The 22,285-nt window shown below is 36.1% G+C and overlaps 1 protein-coding gene across 4 annotated transcripts in view; it reads left to right on the top strand.

Annotated features, from left to right (window-relative positions):
- HDX (highly divergent homeobox) overlaps nt 1-22,285 on the top strand; it is a 216,047-nt gene that overhangs the window by 175,016 nt on the left and 18,746 nt on the right. For all 4 annotated transcript variants that reach the window (XM_078363499.1, XM_078363498.1, XM_078363497.1 and 1 more), the window contains 2 exons: nt 5,804-6,011; nt 19,943-20,022. In XM_078363499.1, the coding sequence (XP_078219625.1) occupies nt 5,804-6,011; nt 19,943-20,022 (288 nt within the window). The remainder of the gene's footprint in view (nt 1-5,803; nt 6,012-19,942; nt 20,023-22,285) is intronic.

Genomic DNA, 22,285 nt, shown 5'->3' with positions numbered 1-22,285 from the left:
CATGTTTTTTATTTACACTAAAGAATATCAGGCCAAGCGCGGTGGCTCACGCCTGTAATCCCAGCAGTTTGGGCGGCTGAGGCAGGCGGATCACGAGGTCAGGAGTTCGAGACCAGCCTGATCAACGTGGTGAACCCCGTCTCTAAAATAAATAAATAAATAAAGAATATCTAAGGTGGCCTTGTATTTATGTAGCCCTACTGTACAGAAGAAATTCTAGTTGGTATAAAGGGTATCATAATCAAATTTAGAGCTGAAATTATAAACCGTTATATAGTGGCTTTCTATACTACTTTAGGTTTTAAGAATTCTTTTTGACATGGCAAAACTAAAATTACAAATTTTAGTAATATAAAATGGTCTTTCTCAAAATTGCATAAGAAATATGGGAATAAAATTGGTTTCAGACTGTTGCTTCTAAGAAAATCGAGTGGACATAATTTTCCCTATTCTTCTTATTAAGTAGAACTAAAATCCCTGGATATTATATAAATAGCAAACATAAGAAGACTCTGAAGGGTGGAAAGAAGTCACACCTGCTAGGGACCATGGGACCCTATGAATGACATTCACACAGTGGTGAGTTTCCAGGGTTTTCTTTTCCCTCATATACCCCAGAATAAATACTGGAAAAGCTGACAATCAAGAAACACCAATGGGTGCAAACAAATGGAAAAAGAAAAAAAAAAGAAAGAAAAGCCTGGCCTTTTAAGCAAAGAACCAGCAAAATGGCAGTCTAGCACTACAGAAAATGTTTAGTATTCTTTACTCCAGTCAAATATCACAGGGAAAACCTGCACCCACACCTATCCCTACAAGAAAAGGCCAAGTGGAGAGCCAAGACTTCTGCCTCGCCAAGTTGTGGAACAGCTAGATGCCGATGTCCCTGAAACAAGCAAACAAACAAACAACCTCTCACTGATGGGATGGTGTCAGATAAGAAAGAGTAGAGGGCTGGGATTAAGAATCCTTCCTCCACCATTTCACTGCAATGTCAGTAGAAGACTTTTATCCCCTCCTGCACTTAGAGGTGATGAGGAGCCCTAACTCCTCCTCTTTGGGATTGTATCAGAAGATTCCTACTGGATCTCTGAGACTCCCAACATCACCCAGGAGTAAAATGAATCTCTTTCCCCACTGGATGTCAATACAAGTCTAGCAGACAACCTGGACTTTTACCCTCTTGTTACTGTCATAAGATAGATAGACAGATAGATAGATAGATGATAAATATAGTAGATGGATGGATGGATGGATGGATAGATAGATAGATAGATAGATAGATAGATAGATAGCCTAGCTCAATCACTTTTGTGAATTTTACTCCTAGAGGCTGTATCAGATTCTCACTATGAATATTGGAGAAAAACTCCCTTATGCTCGTGACAGGAAGAGTGGAAAAGTAACCATCTTTAAGAAGACTAGAACATTCTGTTCTTAAGAACACATTTTGTTCTTAAGAAAGCCTGTTCTTAAGAACAAATATTTTACCAGATCCTAACCTATTGGGATTTTATTATGACGTAACCAAATACAGCCCCCTTTGGCTATCCTCTCTCACTTAAGGTAGAGGAAAAATTTATAAGTACTTGTAAAGTTCACAGGCCACAGCAAAGATTCACTAAAAGACTTAGACATCATCATAGGGCTATAGGATGCTTTACCTTCTTCCTAACCTTAACACTACATCACCAAATGCCTAGTTATTTTAGTTCTTTTTACCCAGTACATCATGTTCAACTTTTAGTAAAAAATGACAAGACATAGCAAAAGGTGAAAAACAAAAACAAAAACCAAAAAACAAACAAAACCCCCCCCCCCACAATTTGAAGAGACAGAGCAAGCATCAGAACTACATTTATACATGACAGGGATGTTAGAATTTTCAGACCAGGAATTGGAAAGAACTATGATTAATATGCTAAAGACACTAAATGGAAAAAGTAGACAACATGCAAGAACATAATGATAATGTAAGCAGAGGCATGAACATTCTAAGAAAGGATAAAAAAGAAATGCTAGAGACAAAAATCAGTAACTGAAGTGAAGAATGCTTTTGATGATCTCAGTAGGCTGGACATGGCTGTGGAAAGAATTTCTGAACTTGAGGATATATCAATAGAAACTTCCAAAACTGGAAAACAAAAACCAAAAATATTGATTAAAATGGAACATAATATACAAAACTATGAGATAAATATAACAGGTGTAACATATGTCCAATGGGATTCTACCATAAAGAAAAAAAGGGAAAATAGAACAGAAAAAACATTCAAAGCCATAGTAACTGAGAATTTTCCCTAAATTACCAAACCACAGATCCATGAAGCTTGGAGTACACCAAACAGGATAAACCAAAACAGACAATCAAAAACTACACCTAGGCATATCATACTCAAACTGCAAAAATCAATGATAAAAAAAGTCTTGAAAGAAGCCAAAGGGGAAAAACAAATACTTACAGAGAAGCAATGACAAAAATTAAATCTGACTTTTCCTCAGAAATCATGCAACCAAGAAGGCAATAAAATGAAATATTTGAAGTGTTGAGAGGAAAAAACAATACCAACCCAGAATTCTGTACTCAGTGAAATTACTCTTCGAATGTGAAAAAATTAAAGACTTTTTCAGACAAAAATGGAAGGAATTTGTTGCCAGTAGAACTGCCTTGCAAGAAATGTTGAAAAGTTCTTCAGATACAAGGGAAACCATACAGGTCCATGCAGAGCTACATAAAGAAAGAAAAATCATTAGAGAAAAAATATTGAAGGTAAAGGTACACTGAAAATACAAAAAGAACAACATACCAAATTTGTGGGATGCAGATAAAATAATGTTGAGAGCAAAATTTATTATAGCATATACATTATAAAATAGGAAACTCTCAAATCAATAATGTAAAACCCCACCTTAAGAAACTAGAAAAAAAAGCTGGACATGGTGGCTGGTCAGCACTTATAGTTCCAACTACTAAGGAAGCTGAAGTGGAAGAGTTGTTTGAGCCCAGGAGTGCAAGGTTACAGTGAACTATTATCACATTGCTGTGATGGAGTGAGATCCTCTCTTTTAAATAAATAAGATAGTGAAAAAAGTAGAAACTAGAAAAGGATGACCAAAATAAACACAAAGCAAACAGAAGGAAGGAAATAACAAAGGTATGAGCAAAAATCAATGAAACTGAAAAAACGAAAACACTTAACTTTAGCTTCCCCAAAATTAAACACTTAGGTATAAATTTAATGAAATAGGCAGACAAGGTCTGCATGAAGAAATCTACAAAACTCTGATAAAAGAAATTAAAGATCTAAATAAATGGAGAGATATTCCATGGACATGTATAGAACAACCCAAGTATATCAAGATTTCAGTTCTTTTCAACTTGTTCTAGATTCAATGCCATCCCAATCAAAACCCCAGAAGTTACTTTTCTTCTATGAATTGTGCTTTTTAATGCCATTTCTAAGAATTCTTCACCAATCCTGAAGCCCCAAAGATTCTCTCTCAAAGTTTTAAAGTTTTGTTTTTATATTTAAATCTATGATCCATTTTGAGTTCGTTTTTGTATAAGGTGCGAGATTTAGGACAAGGTTCATTTTTATTTTCCTATGAATATACAATTGCTCCAGCATTGTTTCTTGAAAAAATCTACCCTTCCCCTATTAAATTCCTTTTGCACCTTTGCCAAAAGACAGCTAAGTTGGTCATACTTGTGTAAGGCTATTTCTGGGTTCTTTATTCTGTTTCAGTAATCTATGGCTAGCCTCTGCCAATACCACACATTTTTGATTACTGTAATTATATAATAAGTCTTGAAAATAGGTAGCTATATTCCTTCCACTTTATTCTTTTTCATTCAATACTGTTTTAGCCATACTCACTCATTTTCTTTCCATATGAATTTTAGAATTATCTCGTATATATCTACAAAAATCTTGCTGGAATTTGAAAAAAATTATGTTAAACTGTGTTTAATGTAATGTGATCATAGCTCACTGCAGCCTTGGTCCTCCCACCTCAGTCTCCTGAGTATATGCAACTGCAGGCACTCACCAGCCACCAGGCCCATGTTAAACTGTGTTTAACAATTAGATGTTTGCCAAGTTTACCAATCTTTTCAATGAACCCATTTTTTATTATTTAAAATTAATATCCTTTACTTTTTGAGCAGTGTTAAGTTTGTGCTGCAAAAGGCCAATAGGACAGAAATTTAAGCTACAGACTGGAAGAAAATGTTTGCAAACCACAAATATGACATAGAGCCCATATTTAGAATATGTAAAGGACTTCTCAAACTTCAACACCAAAAATATAGAAGCACTTCAATTAGAAAATGAAGAGACATTTCACTGAAAAAGATAGCAAATATGGGATGACAAATAAGCACATGGAAAGATGGTCAACATTAAGAACTTGTTGACCTGTTATAACACACACCTATGAGAACAGCTAAAAGTTTTTAGAAAATATTGACAATACTAAATGCTGGCAAGAATGATAAGAAACTGGATCTTTCATTCATTGCTGATAAGAACATAAAATTGCAGAGTTTCTCTGGAAAACAATTTGACAGTTCTTATAAAACTTAACATGTAACCATATGATCCATAATTTTCGAAGCTTGTGCATTTATTCTAGAAAAATAAAAATAAAAACTCCACCCAAAACCTGTAAACTACCATTCAAAATGGCCTTATATGTAATAGGCAAAATATTTAAAACAACATAAGAGTCCTTCAACAAAGAAATGGTTAAACAAACAGGGGTACATACATGTCATGGAATACTGCTTAGCAAGAAAAAGAATTGGGCTCAATATACACAACTTAAATGACTCTCCAGATAATTATGCTGAATTGAAATTATGCTGAATTTCAAAAGGTCATGATTCAATTTATATGATATTCTTGAAAAAGCACAGGTATAGAGACAGAAAAAACAGATTAGGGATTGTGGGAAGGAGAGGAAGAGGAATGTTGGGATAAAGAGACATAGAAATATACACACACGTTGTACAGTATCAATTTCCTGTTTTTGAAATTTTGCTACAATTATGTAAGATGGAAGTTGGAGAAGATAAAGTGAAGAACAAACAAGGTTTGTCTTTGAAACTTTCCATGATTCTAAAATTATTTCAATACAGAATGTCTTAAAAATTGGTTGTAAATTCAGTAAAATAAAATTTTGCCATGCTTGAAATACCAAGTTAATAATATGGAACCAAATAAAATTAACAGAGGGGACATTTTCACATAGGAAAAACAAGATTGGAAATAACACATGAATTATAGTTATAACTATATGATGTTTCAGTTTGAAAAAGAACCAGTTTATTTTTGTTTTGAAAGATTTGGTGAATTGTTTTCTTGAGAAACAAAACAAAACAGAAAAAAGTCATTCTCAATCGACTGCATGTTGCTTAAAAGTCTGAATATTTAGATAAACGTCTTCTTTTTGCTAATAAATATTTTAAAACAAAAGCCATAACTATTAACATTTTGAGGTGATTGACATGCTAACCATCATGATTCTACCATTAGAAAATGTGCACATTTATTGAAACCTCACACTGTCACACTGTACCCCACAACCATGTACACTTATTATGTGTCAATTATAAATAGTTATAAAAATACAAAACATAATAATTTTTATTTTAGCATATTGACATAAAATTTTTATCTTTCTATGTACCCATTTATTCCTTTTGATAATATTTTATGTAGTATTTATTCATTATTTTACTGGGCAGAACTGCTAAGTTTTCTATATTTACAAAAATTCTTCCTATATTTTTCTTATAAAGACTTGGATTGGGAATCGAAGAAGGAAATATCGTTTAATGGGGATTGAAGTTCCGCCTCCAAGAGGAGGCCCTGCTGATTTCTCTGAGCAGCCTGAGTCTGGTTCCTTATCTGCACTCACACCAGGAGAGGAAGCTGGGCCTGAAGTAGGAGAGGATAATGACAGAAATGATGACGTATCCATCTGTTTGTCTGAAGGCAGCTCTCAAGGTACTTTATATGCTGAATCTCCTAATAATAGCCTTTGTAAATTTGATGCATTTTTTACTTGCTTTTCAGCTCACTGCACTTCAAGTCTAGAGTCTTCAAAATATTTGGCCAAAGAATATATTTATTTTTAGTGCCTCCACCTAAACAATCTCCCACATCTTCATCACAAGGAACATTCATCTACAATAGTAATAATCTCCCACATTTATAAATATTGCCCATTACAATTCATACATTATAATTAAGTAAATAATTTTTAGTTTTTTTTGAATTCTAGTCAGTTTAGGTCAGAGTATTATAAACACACTGTAATGAAAGAGTATGGCATAATGAGACAAATACCAGGCCAATAGTCAGGAACTCTGGATGGAACTCCTAGCTTTTCATGTGACATTTCATAAGACTTTCATACAAAGTATTTAATTACTTGGTCTTTAGTTTCCTCATCTGCTAAAAAGAATCAAACTGGATCATCTTTATGATACCTCTCAATATTTCTCTAAATAATAATTCTAATAATATAATATAATTGTACTATCTGTCCATTTGTCTTCAAGCATAGATATGATTCTCTTCTGACATATTTTTTATTAATACACTTATTGAGATTAAATTTACATATCATAAAATTCATCCATTGTAAGACCATGTGAGGTGACTAATGCCTGTTATCCCACCACTTTGGAGACTGAAGGGGAATGATTGCTTGAGCTCAGGAGTTCGAGATCAGCCAGGGAAAAATAATGAGAACTCATCTATACAAAAAGTTTTTTTTTTTAATATTAGCTACAGTCTCAGCTACTCAGGAGACTAAGGTGAGAGGATCACTTGAGCCCAGGAGTTTAATTAAAGCTGCAGTGAGCTCAAGTGATTGTGCCACTGTACTCCAACCTGGTGACAGAGTGACACCCTGTCTCAAAAGAAAATCATTTATTTTAAATATAGAATTCAATGATTTTTAATAAATTTTATACAGTCGTACAACCATTACCATCACTGAAATCTGAATTTATGTCATTTTCATCACTCCAATAATTCCCTTGAACCCATTTGCAGTCATGCTTTCTCCCCACCCTCAACTTTAGGAAGCCACTTATCTGCTTCATGACGATATACATTTGTCTTTTCTGGGCATTTTCTATAAATTGAGTCATACAATATATAGGTTTTTGAATTTATGACTGAGAAACAGAGGATCATACCTTTTATCATTTTGCTTTTGATTTTATTGAGCTCCAGTTAGAATAATTACAATCTATTTTCCAGTTTATTGTTTGCCTTTTAATTTTGTTTATGGTATTTTCTAATTTCAGATTTTCTTTTGTAATTTTGAAGTTTTCAAATCTACCAATACTTACTTTGGGTCATGATTACAGTCTTTCCTTGTACTATAATTATGTGAATATACCCCTACATTTGCCTCTAGTATACTTATAGTTTAATTTGTACAACTTGATATTTATTTCAACTAGAATTCATTTTGCTTCAAGATGTGTTAATACATCTAATTTTATTTTTCCAAATGGTTAACTAATTGTCTCTACACCATTTGTTGAATAACTCATTTTTTTCCAGTGAGTTGAAATGTAGATTTTTATCAAATACACACACAGACACATATACACACACACACACTCTCTCTCTCTCACACACACACAAACACACATATACACACATGCAGACATACACATATACACATGTGGGTCAAATTTGAGACTTCTTATTGTTACACTGATCTCATGGCTTACAGCTGTGGCTTTATAAAAATTTCTTTTTTTTTTTGAGACGGAGTTTCACTCTTGTTACCCAGGCTGGAGTGCAATGGCGCGATCTTGGCTCACTGCAACCTCTGCCTGGGTTCAAGCAATTCTCCTGACTCAGCCTCCTTAGTAGCTGGGATTACAGGCACGCACCACCATGCCCAGCTAATTTTTTGTATTTTTTTTTAGTAGAGACGGGGTTTCATCATGTTGACCAGGATGGTCTCGATCTCTTGACCTCGTGATCCACCCGACTTGGCCTCCCAAAATGCTGGGATTACAGGCGTGAGCCATCACGCCCAGCCTAAAATGTCTTAATATCTGGTAGGGCCCTCGTTCTTCTTTGCTCTTATAATATATTGATTCTTTAGAATTGTTCAGTCATAAATTTTGGACTGTTTAAGCACACCTTTTCCCAATCTCCTTCCCAAAAATCTGTGAAAGATTTTTCTTGGCATTGCATTAGATTTATAGAATATTGTAGAAAGATGAATTCAGTTTTGTATGTATTGAATTTTAGCTAATTGTTGAACATCCATGTGGAGCTGTCCAGCAGGTCTTTGGATAATATGAGTCTGAAACTCAGATGAGGGCTTAATACATAAGAAGAAATATGGAATTCACCCACATTGAGGCAAAAAATATCTAGCCATGAAAATTGAAGATTTAGTTAAGTGAGAAAATGAAAAACAAGAAAGGACAAGGAACAAAGACTGTGTATTGATAAATATCCAGATTTGGACATTGGAGGAGAAAAGGGAGCCATTGAAATAACATGTAGAAACAGAAGAAGCAGAACATTATGGTTTTCCTAAAACCAAGGAAAGAATCAGGTGCAGTGGCATACCTGTAGGCTCAGCTACTTGAAAAGCTGAGGTGAAAGGATCCCTTGAGGTTAAGAGTTTGAAGCTGCTGTGTGCTCTGATTGCATCTGCGAATAGCCACTGTACTCCAGCCTGGACAACATAGTGATTTCTGTCTCTAAAATTAAGAAAAAAAAAATAAAACAAATAAAGAGATTTCAGAAGGAAAATCCATCATTATTTCATTGGTCTCATAGAAGTAGAAAAAGGAATGAGAAAGCCATTGAATTTGGTCTTTTAGAAATTATTTAAAAAGCAATTAACTGCATGGGGAGAGAAGAGCCAAGCAGATTGCAGTAGGTTGAGTAATGAAAGTGAAAGCAAGGGGGAGGACTCAAGATGGCGCTGTGAGAACAATCCAGGATTGGAGCTCTCCTTGAATCCGCAAATGGTGAGTTGGAGCTGCATTTCCAGACTGATCTTTGTTGCCCACAGAACGGGGAAACTCCCAAGTATAAAAAAGACACAGGACGCCAGGCAATAGGTCTGCCTGGCGAAGCTGGCAGCCTGGGCGGTGGCGGCCGGCCCTACCCAGCAATCCCCACAGGGTGCACTTGTCCGGGTGCCCTGTTGAACCGGCAACCTGAGACTTGAGAGGGCTGGACTTGAGACTGAACGAGACTTGGACAGTAGGCCAGCCAGGGGATTGCAGGGACAGATCGTTTGGGATACCCAGTGGGATGAACAAAACCGCGATTTCAAACTATCCCGAGAAGATGGTCTGAGATGCTGTGTGGGGGAGGGGCGTCCACCACTACCGAGGCAACCCACCCCAACTGAGATACACGCCCACTGCTGACGCAGCCAGCCGTTGCTGAGGCAACCCGTCCCTACTGAGATACACGCCCACTGCTGACGCAGCCTGCCGTTGCTGAGGCAACATGCTACAATGAAGCGACTCTGCCGCAGGGTGTGGCGGAGACCACAGCAGAGCCTGCAGGAACAGGGCGAATCACACAACAGCAGGGCGGAGCCTCAGCACCCAAACAGTGGCTAGTCTGCCTTCTAGCTGGGCAGGACACCTCATTGGACATCGAAAAATAAAGCCCGAACCCCCCAACACAGAGCATTTGAGAAAAAAAGGTTTTTTTTTAATGAGCTCTGTTGCAGCAGAATCAAACATAGCAGCCTAACAGCCCTGAATGAACAACAGAGCTCACAGTTCAGCAATTGAGCTCCAAAAAACTACAGACTGTCTCCTCAAGCAGCTCACTGACCCCTCTATATCCAAAAGACTGACATTTGGCAGGCATCATCCTGGGACAAAGATAGCAGAAAAAGAAACGGGTAGCATCCCTCACTGTGCCACAGCTGCTAGAGGTGCACCCCAGACAAGCAGGGCCTAGAGTGGACCTCAGCAGTCATACAGCGAAGGGGCTAGGCTGGTAGAAGGAAAACCAAGTAACAGAAATACTTCATCATCAACAATCTGGGTGTCCACTCAGAGACCCAATCGAAAAGTCAGCAACTACGCAGACGACAAGCGGATAAAACCACAAAGATGGGAAGAAACCAGCGAAAAAAGGAGGAAAACACCCGAAACCAGAACACCTCGCCTCCTAGAAAGGACCAAAACTCCTCACCAGCAAGGGAGCAAAGCTGGACGGAGAATGACTGTGACGAAATGACGGAATTAGACTTCAGAAGGTGGATAATGAGAAACTTTTGTGAGCTAAAAGAACATGTGTTAAATCAATGCAAAGAAACTAAGGAACTTAAAAAAAGATATGAGGATATGATAAAAAGAATGGATAACTTAGAGAGGAATATGAATGAATTAAAGGAGCTGAAAAACACAATATGAGAACTTCGCGAAGCATGCACAAGTTTCAATAGCCGAATTGACCAAGCAGAAGAAAGAATATCTGAAGTCGAAGACCAACTCAATGAAATAAAACGAGAAACCAAGATTACAGAAAAAAGCGCAAAAAGGAATGAACAAAGTCTCCAAGAAATGTGGGACTATGTGAAAAGACCTAACCTACATTTGATAGGTGTACCAGAAGGGGACAAAGAGAATGAATCCAAGCTGGAAAATACTCTTCAGGACATCATCCAGGAAAATTTCCCCCACCTAGCAAGACAGGCCAACACTCAAATGCAGGAAATACAAAGAACACCCCAAAGATATTCTGCAAGAAGAGCAACCCCAAGGCACATAATCGTCAGATTCAACAAGGTTGAAATAAAGGAGAAAATACTAAGGGCAGCCAGAGAGAAAGGTCGAGTTACCCACAAAGGGAAGCCCATCAGACTCACAGCAGATCTCTCGGCAGAAACACTACAAGCCAGAAGAGAGTGCAGGCCAATATTCAACATTCTTAAAGAAAAGAACTTTCAACCCAGAATTTCATATCCAGCCAAACTGAGCTTCAGAAGTGAAGGAAAAATAAAATCCTTTGCGAACAAGCAAGTACTCAGAGATTTTGTCACCATCAGGCCAGCTTTACAAGAGCTCCTAAAAGAGGCACTACACATAGAAAGGAACAATCAGTACCAGCCATTCCAAAATCACAGTAAATGCTAAAGAGTATCAACATAATGAAGATTCTACAACAACTAACAGGCAAAACAGCCACTTAGCATCAAAATGGCAGTATCAAATTCACACATAACAATATTAACCCTAAATGTAAATGGACTAAATGCACCAATCAAAAGACACAGACTGGCAAATTGGATAAAAATCCAAAACCCATCAGTGTGCTGTATCCACGAAACCCATCTCACATGCAAGGATACACAAAGGCTCAAAATAAAGGGATGGAGGAAGAATTAACAAGCAAATGGAGAGCAAAAAAAAAGCAGGAGTTGCAGTTCTCATCTCTGATAAAATAGACTTTAAAGCAACAAAGATCAAAAGAGACAAAGAAGGCCATTACATACTGGTAAACGGATCGATAAAACAAGAAGAGCTAACGATCCTAAAAATATATGGACCCAATACAGGAGCACCCAGATACATAAGGCAAGTTCTTAATGACTTACAAAGAGACTTAGACTCCCACACAATAATACTGGGAGACTTTAACACTCCACTGTCAATATTAGACAGATCAACCAGACAGAAAATCAACAAGTATATCCAGGGGTTGAACTCAGACCTGGAGCAAGCAAACCTGATAGACATTTACAGAACTCTCCACCCCAAATCCACAGAATATACATTCCTCTCAGCACCACAGCACACCTACTCAATAATTGACCACATAATTGGAAGTAAAGCACTGCTTAACAAATGCAAAACAACTGAAATCATAACAAACAGCCTCTCAGACCATAGTGCAATCAAGTTAGAACTCAGAATACAGAAACCAACCCAGAACCGCACAGCTTCATGGAAACTGAACAACTGTCTCTTGAATGTTGACTGGGTAAACAATGAAATGAAGTCAGAAATAAACAAGTTCTTCGAAACCAATGAGAACGAAGACACAACATGCCAGAACCTCTGGGACACATTTAAAGCAGTCTCTAGAGGAAAGTATATAGCAATAAGTGCCCATATGAGAAGAACAAAGAGATCCAAAATTGACCCCCTATCGTCAAAATTGAAAGAGCTAGAGGAGCAAGATCAAAAAAACTCAAAACCCAGCAGAAGACAAGAAATAACTAAGATCAGAGCTGAACTGAAGGAGATTGAGACACGAAAAACCCTTCAAAAAATCAGTAAATCCAAGAGCTGGTTTTTTGAAAAGATCAACAAAATAGACAGACCACTAGCCAGATTGATTAAAAATAAAAGAGAGAACAACCAAATAGATGCAATAAAAAATGATAAAGGGGAAATCACCATAGATTCCACAGAAATTCAAACCATCATCAGAGAATATTACAAACAACTCTATGCACATAAACTAGTAAACCTGGAAGAAATGGATAAATTCCTGGACTCCTGTGTCCTCCCAAGCCTAAACCAGGAGGAAGCTGAAACTATGAATAGACCAATAACAAGGTCAGAAGTCGAGGCAGCAATTAAGAGCCTACCACACAAAAAAAGCCCAGGTCCAGACGGGTTCACAGCCGAATTCTACCAGACACACAAAGAGGAGCTGGTACCATTGTTCTAAAACTATTTCAAACAATCCAAAAAGAGGGAATACTTCCCAAATCATTTTACGAGACCAACATCATCCTGATACCAAAACCCGGCAGAGACCCAACAAGAAAAGAAAACTTCAGGCCAATATCCATGATGAACATAGATGCAAAAATCTTCAATAAAATATTGGCAAGCCGATTGCAACAGCAAATCAAAAAACTTATTCACCATGATCAAGTAGGATTCATCCCGGGGATGCAAGGCTGGTTCAACATACGCAAGTCTATAAACGTAATTCACCACATAAACAGAACCAAAAACAAAAACCACATGATTATCTCAATTGACGCAGAGAAGGCATTTGACAAAATTCAACAGCCCTTTATGCTAAAAACCCTCAATAAACTCGGTATCGATGGAACATATCTCAAAGTAATAAAAGCTATTTATGACAAACCAACAGCCAATATCATACTGAATGGGCAAAAACTGGAAGCATTCCCTTTGAAAACCAACACTAGACAAGGATGCCCTCTTTCACCACTCCTATTCAATATAGTTCTGGAAGTTCTAGCCAGAGCAATCAGGCAAGAAAAAGAAATAAAGGGTATTCAAATAGGAAAGGTGGAAGCCAAATTGTCTCTATTTGCAGACGACATGATAGTATACCTAGAAGACCCCATCGCCTCAGCCCAAAAACTCCTGAAACTGATAAGCAACTTCAGAAAAGTCTCAGGATATAAAATCAATGTGCAAAAATCATAAGCATTCGTCTACACCAATAACAGACTTAAAGAAAGCCAAATCAAGAGCGAACTGCCATTCACAATTGATACAAAAAGAATAAAATACCTTGGAATACAACTCACAAGGAACGTAAGGGACCTCTTCAAGGAGAACTACAAACCACTGCTCAACGAAATCAGAGAGGACACAAACAGATGGAGAAACATTCCATGTTCATGGTTAGGAAGAATTAATATCGTGAAAATGGCTATACTGCCCAAAGTAATTTACAGAATCAACGCTATCCCCATCAAGCTACCATTGACTTTCTTCACAGAACTGGAAAAAACCACCATGAACTTCATATGGAACCAAAAGAGAGCCCGCATAGCCAAGTCAGTTCTAAACAAAAAGAACACAGTGGGGGGCATCACACTACTGGATTTCAAACTATACTACAAGGCTAAAGTAATCAAAACAGCATGGTACTGGTACCAAAACAGAGATATAGACCAATGGAACAAAACAGAGGCACCGGAGGCAACATAACATATCTACAACTATACAATCTTTGATAAACCTGACAAAAACAAGCAAGGGAGAAAGGATTCCCTGTTTAACAAATGGTGTTGGGAAAACTGGCTAGCCATGTGCAGAAAGCAGAAACTGGACCCCTTCCTGACACCTTACACTAAAATTAACTCCAGATGGATTAAAGACTTAAACATAAGACCTGGCACCATAAAAACCGTAGAAGGAAATCTAGGCAAAACTATCCAGGACATAGGAATAAGCAAGGACTTTATGAACAAAACACCAAAAGCATTGGCAACAAAAGCCAAAATAGACAAATGGGACCTAATGAAACTCCACAGCTTCTGCACGGCAAAAGAAACAGTCCCTAGAGTGGATCGGCAACCAACAGAATGGGAAAAAATTTTTGCAGTTTACCCATCTGACAAAGGGTTGATATCCAGAATTTACAAAGAACTCAAACGGATTTACAGGAAAAAAAACAAACAAGCCCATTCAAAATGGGCAAAGGATATGAACAGACACTTTTTGAAAGAAGACATATATGAGGCCAACAATCATATGAAAAAATGCTCATCGTCACTGGTCATCAGAGAGATGCAAATCAAAACCACATTGAGATACCATCTCATGCCAGTTAGAATGGCGATCATTAAAAAATCTGGAGACAACAGATGCTGGAGAGGATGTGGAGAAAAAGGAACACTTTTACACTGTTGGTGGGAGTGTAAATTAGTTCAACCATTGTGGAAGAGAGTGTGGCGATTCCTCAAGGCCTTAGAAATAGAAATTCCATTTGACCCAGCAATCCCATTACTGGGTAGATATCCAAAAGACTATAAATCGTTCTACTATAAGGACACATGTACACGAATGTTCATTGCAGCACTGTTTACAATAGCAAAGACCTGGAATCAACCCAAATGCCCATTGATAATAGACTGGATTGGAAAAATGTGGCACATATACACCATGGAATATTATGCAGCAATCAGAAATGATGAGTTTGTGTCGTTTGTAGGGATATGGATGAATTTGGAGAACGTCATCCTCAGCAAACTGACACAAGAACAGAAAATGAAACACCGCATATTCTCACTCATAGGTGGGTGATGAAAAATGAGAACACATGGACACAGAAAGGGGAGTACTGAACACTGGGGTCTATTGGGGGAAAAGGGGAGGGCCAGTGTGAGGGGGAGGTGGGGAGGGATAGCCTGGGGAGAAATGCCAAATGTGGGTGAAGGGGAGAAGGAAAGAAAAGCACACTGCCATGTGTGTTCCTACGCAACTGTCTTGCATGCTCTGCTCATGTACCCCAAAACCTAAAATCCAATAAAAAATTATAAAAAAAAAGAAAGTGAAAGTACAGCTATTAGTATTAAGAGGACCATGTATTTTGAGTATTCAAGTTTCTTTCTTTCTCTCCTCTAACTTTTATTATTCATATTGAAGATGATAACAGAGAATTGAGTGTACATGAAAATAGTGAGGCAGATTTTAAAATTATCAAGAAAATAGAAGCATTGCACCATTTCCAAGCCCTTTGTTTCTAATGTAGTTGGTCCTTTAAACCATTTCTGTCATTTGCTAGTGTTTACTAAATTTCATGTACCTGGAGATACTTGGGTATTCCCAGTGACTCATTACTGGTGTTTTAAAGCCTGCTGAGTGGTGGCTAGTTGAAGGAGATTGGGGAAGTAGGGATTTGTGTGTTTCTGTGGTTGAGTGGGTGAGCTGAGAGAAAATATTCTGGTAAAGTGCAGAAGATACTAAGTGAAGTTTCATTTCCCAACTCTCACTTCTCTACCTAAAAGATAGTTTTAGGAAACAGGTAGTTGAAGGAGAAAAGGTGAAAGTTAATTTTAAAGTCCACTTTAATGGTCCACTCTTAATGGACCACTGCTCCTACACTGACGTTCTTTGTCATGGTGTGTTCCTTAAACAGCTGGCACAGTAATCAAGACACAATGAGAAAAAGAAGAAAGAGAATTTAATGTATGAATAAAAAAACACTTCCTCGTAAGTGTAATTGTCAAGATTTTTTATTGGTGGCTTATTTTTCATGGTTGCATAGTAACCTTTTCATTCTCACAGAAATTTCAACAGAAAAACATAAAATCATTATCAAATACCGAAAAGAGCCATTTTTGGTACAGTTTTCTACTAGTTATGCCCTATTAGTTTCCTCATTTTGCTAATGGAGAACACTAATCTGATTGGTTTGACCAAGTGAATCATATCATCTGGCCTTAACTAATACAATGCCTTTAAAATATTCTAGCCATTTTCCTTCTAGTTTATGAAAATGTAGTCAGATATATTTCTACTTCAAAATCTCCATTAATAACATCTAAGACATATAAAGAACAAATAATCTTTAGATTATTCTAAAGAGTAGCTGCCCATACTATTTCAAAAACCTGACAACTAAAATTCAGACTGCTTATAATAAGGCTGTTGATTCAGTAGTATTAGAGTCTCTACATATCTAAGAAGAGAATGATATCTTTAAATTAGGGTTACATATTACATATTAAAAGTCATTTGAAAATCACATTAAAATGTTCTAGAAAACTCTATATAAGCAAAAATTAAGAATTTTAAAATTTAGTGCAGTAAAAGGCAGCTTTAATAAGAGTCAATAAAAAGCACTGCTGATCTTTTAGCAGTTTCTATTTCATTCATTTGTTTCTGAATGGGTAGATACTTCCCTAATACAGACCTTCTGACTTACCTCTAACTTCTACCTTCCACCTCCCATCTCCCACCTTCCCTTTCCCATTTCCTTTCCCTTTCCCTGTGTGGTGGTGAAGAGAAAAGAAGTGTCGTTGGGAAAAATTAAAAACAAAACAAAACAAAAAAACTACCTGAGCTCACCCCTCCCACAATGGGAAACTTCAGCAAAAGTAATAGCTGGATGACGGAGCTCCTTAATTTCTGTATCTACAATTAATATACTGTGAAAAATAAATTTACGGTTGAACAATTTTAAAGATTTTTACTATCCCGAGAAGCAAATTTTGCAAAGATGAGAACAGCTAACATCCATGCCATTAAATTTTACATTGAAGCCTCTTTTTGAGCTGTATCTGGTATTTGGGTATACACACGAAAGATAATTCTACATACAGTTACTTAGTGTGAGTATATACAGCTACCACATAGAACACCCTCTAGAGCTTTTACTGAGTAATAATTCCACTTTGTTATCCAAGTACCAGAGCTGCTTTTCTTGGGAAATTAGCAGGCACATAGACAGTGGTTAGGTTTCAAACATTTACAAATATTGAAGCTATCTTTAAGTTAAAGAAAATATTCCTTATTCACTATATCACTTCACATCCTTTTATTTTAGAACTTATCAGAAGAGTTTTAATTTAAATCTTCCAAAATAATCAAACCATGTATGAATATGCTGCCAGTGAAGCAGAACTGTGCACAAATTTATGAAAAAATGAGAATAGGAATATAAGGCAAGCCTATGAAGAATGGTGCCTTGTTTATGAGCAATATAAACTCTCTTCTGAGGCCACTAGTGCTAATAATGGCTCTGCAGCTAAAACTTAGGACTCTTTTCCCTCCATTCATTACATTTGGTTGCTGATTACATAGGAATTGTAATGTCTGTGACTGGATATTTCTAAATAAATAGTAGGAAAAGGCTCCTCTGTCTGTGAACCATTCTATTAAAATAATTTAAATTGACCCGTTTTTAAGATTCCACATATAAATGACATCATGCAATATTTTTCCTTCTGTGTTCAGTTATTTCACTTAGCATAATGTCCTCCAGGTCTGTATTAGTATGTTCTAGCACTGCTGTAAACAAATACCTGAGACTGGGTAATTTATAAAGAAAATAGGTTTAATTGGCTCACAGTTCCATAGGCTGTAGAGGAAGCATGTTGCTAGTTTCTTCTCAGGGAGGCCTCAGGAATTTATAATTATGGTGGAAGGTGAAAGGGAAGCAGGCAAATCTTACATGACTGGAGCAGGAGGATGAGAGGTGGGGTGCTACACACTTTTCAACAACCAGATCTCGAGAACTTACTCACTCTCACAAGAACAGCACCAAAGGGGAAATCTACCTCCATGATCCAATCACCTCCCACCAGTCCCCACCTGCATCATCAGGAATTACAGTTTGACATGAGATTTGGGAGGGGACACAGACCTAAACCATATCAGATTCAAAATTGTGGCAAAAGGCAGGGGGAAAAACAGTCAAATATATACAGATAGAGAAAAAAAAGGGGTTACTAGGATCAGAGTTGGTGGGAGAGGAAATAGGGAAATGCAGGTCAAATAATTAAAAGTAGCAAATATGTAGTATGAACAGATCAAAAGAGCTAATATGCAACATGAGGATTACTATTAATAAGTGTACTGTATTCAGAATTTTTGCTAAAGGAGTATGTTACAGCTGCTCTAGGGTGGGGATGGGTAACTAGGTGAAGTAATGGATATGTTAATTTGTTTCACTATAGAAACAATTTATATATGGGTGTGTGTATGTGTGTATCTTATAACCTCATGTTGTATACCTTAAATGTACCCAATAAAAGTTAATTTTTTAAATTCTAGAGAAAGAGACAAAAACATTTAAATTGTATTTATAATGGACTTTGCATCAAAATTCTGGTAAGATTTTCCTGGATAACTTAAACTTGAATTCTCTATATGGTCATATGTGAATTCCTGGATCAACTGTATTTTTCTCTTAATAATTCCCCCAAGCTCATATGAGGCACACCTATATTTCTTTCCAAGAGAAGGAATGGACTTAGAAAAATTGGGGAGGGCTGATAAATATTTTTGTTCTGCTTCCTAAGGTGAAATAAAATGTCAGTTACCACGAGACCATGAAATTCTGCTAGTATGTATTCAAACAATCTCCATGACATGGCTGTGCCAAAAGAAAAAAAGAGAGAGAGAGAGAGGAACATTGCTACCGTGTTTTTCTAAGGGGCTGGTGGAGGGTAATCTAAAACAGAAAAGATTATACATGCAGATACCCTGTGTCTTGAACCAACCTGTTCCCCTAGCTCAGCCTAAAGAGCAATTTAGTAGTCTGCTTTCTCTAAATTATTTGTTTCTTTTACTTATTTTTTCATTTTTAGAATATTGAATTTTGATCAGAAAAGGGATACATGTTCATTTTAGAAAGTACTAGGGAATACAATAAAAAATAGGAACAATCCTATTCGTCAGTGATAACTCTTCTAAAAATAAGGATGAGGGGATATTTTTGCTCTGTTTTCTCTTTGCATATATACAGAAGTGTGTGTGTTACATTCACAAAACAGGAAATGCTCTGGAATTATGGTTTTATATCATATGTTTGAAAATTATCACTTTCTTTTATTTGAATGAAAAAATTGTTCATTGTAGAAAAATATTTAAATACAAATAAGCAAAAATAAAACAGAAAAATTAAAAATCTCCCATAATTCGTTCTAGAAATACTAATGGCAATGTCTTCGTGTAAACAGTCCCATTCCTTTCTCTCCATGAAAATTTCCATATTTGCATAAAAAATTTATTTAAATTTTATAGTAAAGTATATATATTTTAAAATAAAATTAATATTATATGTATCCACACAAGAGGTTTTGTTACCTTCATTTTATTCACTTTGCAGTTGACCATTAATATTTTCCTTATTACTCCTTTTTTCTACTTCAATTTTAGTGGCTTTATAATATTTATTATAGAGATATATCTTAAATTTCTCTATTATTCCATTGTTAAGGATACAGTTTTTATCCATTATTTCAGTTATAAATAGCACAGTGGTGACCATCATTGTATTTGTCCCCATCCCTACTTATTTCCTTAGAATGCATTGTTTAAAGTAGAATTGCTCATCAAAGCATGTATGAAATGAATTTTCCATTTGTATCTTTTTATAATAGATAAATCATTTAAATTATCTTGAAAACAATATTCTTAAGAAATTTTGCCGAATGAGAAACTAATTTATGGCATTTTTTTTTTCTATAGAAGAGCCTAATGATGTTGTTCCAAATGAGACAAGCGTTCATAAGGAAGAGGATCACAATGCAGTATCCACAGATAATGTGGTATGTACATTTTGAAATTATTTTCCCATTATATGATTGATTTCATGCACAAATATCCAGTTGGTGAAAATAGTCACATTTTCAGAATAAAGTCTTGCTCCACTTCACAAACCAAAACAGAGCTATTTCAAGTGAAATTATATATCTTTTAGGGCTTACTAAATGTAATTTAAAATGTTATCAGTTGTATCACTAATTTTTTGATTGAGGAGATTTGTAAATATAAAAATTCCATACTTAGTACCTATATGATATTTTATACATAACAAGCTATTTTTCTTTAATACAATTAGTAAAGAGCAGATTTCTTCCCATTTGACAGATGGCAGAATTAAAACAGAGTTTAGTCTGCGATCATGAAGAAAACCTTTGTTAGTTGTGGTGCATGTATGCAAGAATTTCTGACTCAGTTCTCTATTCAGAGCATACCTACCTATAATGTGTTTGAAACTTTTTTCCCCATATTAATAGTTAAATTATACTCTGGTTAGTCATCTTAAAAATCACAATATAGGAGGAAAGACAGTATTAAATGTTTGAATAGCAAATAAAAGAAGGTTGTGTGTAAATTAAACTGGGTTTTGTGAAAATGTAAAAATGTGATGCTCCCTATGAAGCTGTTTTAGCAGCATCTGTTTATATTCTGCCCTATCAAGTAATCCTATAATCAAGATGGCATTAAGAGTCAGACATAAAGTGGAATGTCATTGTTCTTTTGTTTTTGCTTTTAAATCAGCATTCTGTGTTTTACTGCAGCCACTAAAAAATAGCCCCATAATTGAACTTTTTGTTACAAAATGGCTGTGACTTTAGGATTTACATAGATTTTCATTACAAGCATTGTTTATTTCACACTGTAGTCCTGCCACATGTCTTTAATAAAAGTTGAGTGCATAAAATAGTTTTGCTATTCTTTTGTTAAATAACAACATTATATAACAATGTTTTCCACAAGCAGAACATAGTTTAGGATTATATTTTCCTGATTTGAGTCCTGGTTGATTGAAGTCAATGTTTGACCCTTCTAACACTAAGTTCAACAAGCATACAGGAAACCAGCTTTGATTGTGAGGCAAAGTCATGTTTTCATTAGGTAGCTACTAGTAATTGTTTTCCGTGGTTATGAATTGTGCTAATCTTAAATTCCACCAAGTAATAATCTTCTGCTTTAGATTTGAGTTTTAGTGTGCAAGTTATATACAGTTTACAAATTGAAACACATTTCCCTTTAAAGACATGCTCGTTTTGACCCTAAATTTCTCTGCATTGAATCTCCGTCGCAGCAGATATTTGAAGATAATGAATGAAGTCATTGCATAGGATGACTCACAGTCATTTAGGCATCTAATTTTTCAAAAAGCAATTGATTTTTAGAAACAAAACTTCAAAGTTTCAAAGGCTCATCTCCTCTGCCTGTAACTTTTGAGTGCCCCCAATTATTCATGGATGACAAATCAAACAGACATTTAAGACCTATTTAAATTCACACATCTACACAGTGTTCTTTGGTGCACCCCTCCCTGAATTGCCTAGGTACTTTTTTCCCAAAGCCAATCCAAATATGTGAGAATCTAAAAAAACATCAAAAATAATCAAATCTGAGGTCTTGGAAGAGCCGACATGATTAAGCCCCAAGTTTATAGCGATTAGAACAGAAAACAAAACATTGGATTCATCTCCAGGCAGCAGTAGAAAGTAATTTCACTGCAGCTGTTTTCCTGATTCAAAAGCCTGTAGGTCACAAACCCTGTAATAGTATCATATCTTCATATGCAATATATTAAATATAATCATTCCAAGTTAGTTTATTACATTTAATCACCACATATAAATATATATGTATGTGTGTATATGTATATATGTGTGTGTATATACATACACATACACACACACCACACACACACACACACACACACACACACACACACACACACTGGGTAGGAAGCCTGATTTGAAATCCTGCCTACAGTATGTTGCTATTTATGTGCTTGTTCTTAAAAGACTGTCTAGTGACTGAATATAGCTTAGTTTTTCCTTTTATAAAAATTTTATTTTGGGTTGGCAGGGTTTAAATATTTAAAGTTGTTGTTTCTTAACTGCATTTTTTACATGCAAAAGAAAAGATTAGAGCTGATTTTATTTATACCTTTGGTTTTTGCTTTGATAAAAAAAATTGCATGATTAGAGAACTTGGACCCTCATGGTGGGAGCTCATTGGTCATGTTTTCATCATCGCTGAACTGTTTTCTTCATTTTTTCAACA

Source organism: Callithrix jacchus, chromosome X (genome assembly GCF_049354715.1).
Source record: "Callithrix jacchus isolate 240 chromosome X, calJac240_pri, whole genome shotgun sequence".
Taxonomy (NCBI): Eukaryota; Metazoa; Chordata; class Mammalia; order Primates; family Cebidae; genus Callithrix; species Callithrix jacchus.
The sequence above is the reverse complement of the archived record's forward strand: the minus strand, read 5'-3'. Positions and strand labels throughout refer to the sequence as shown.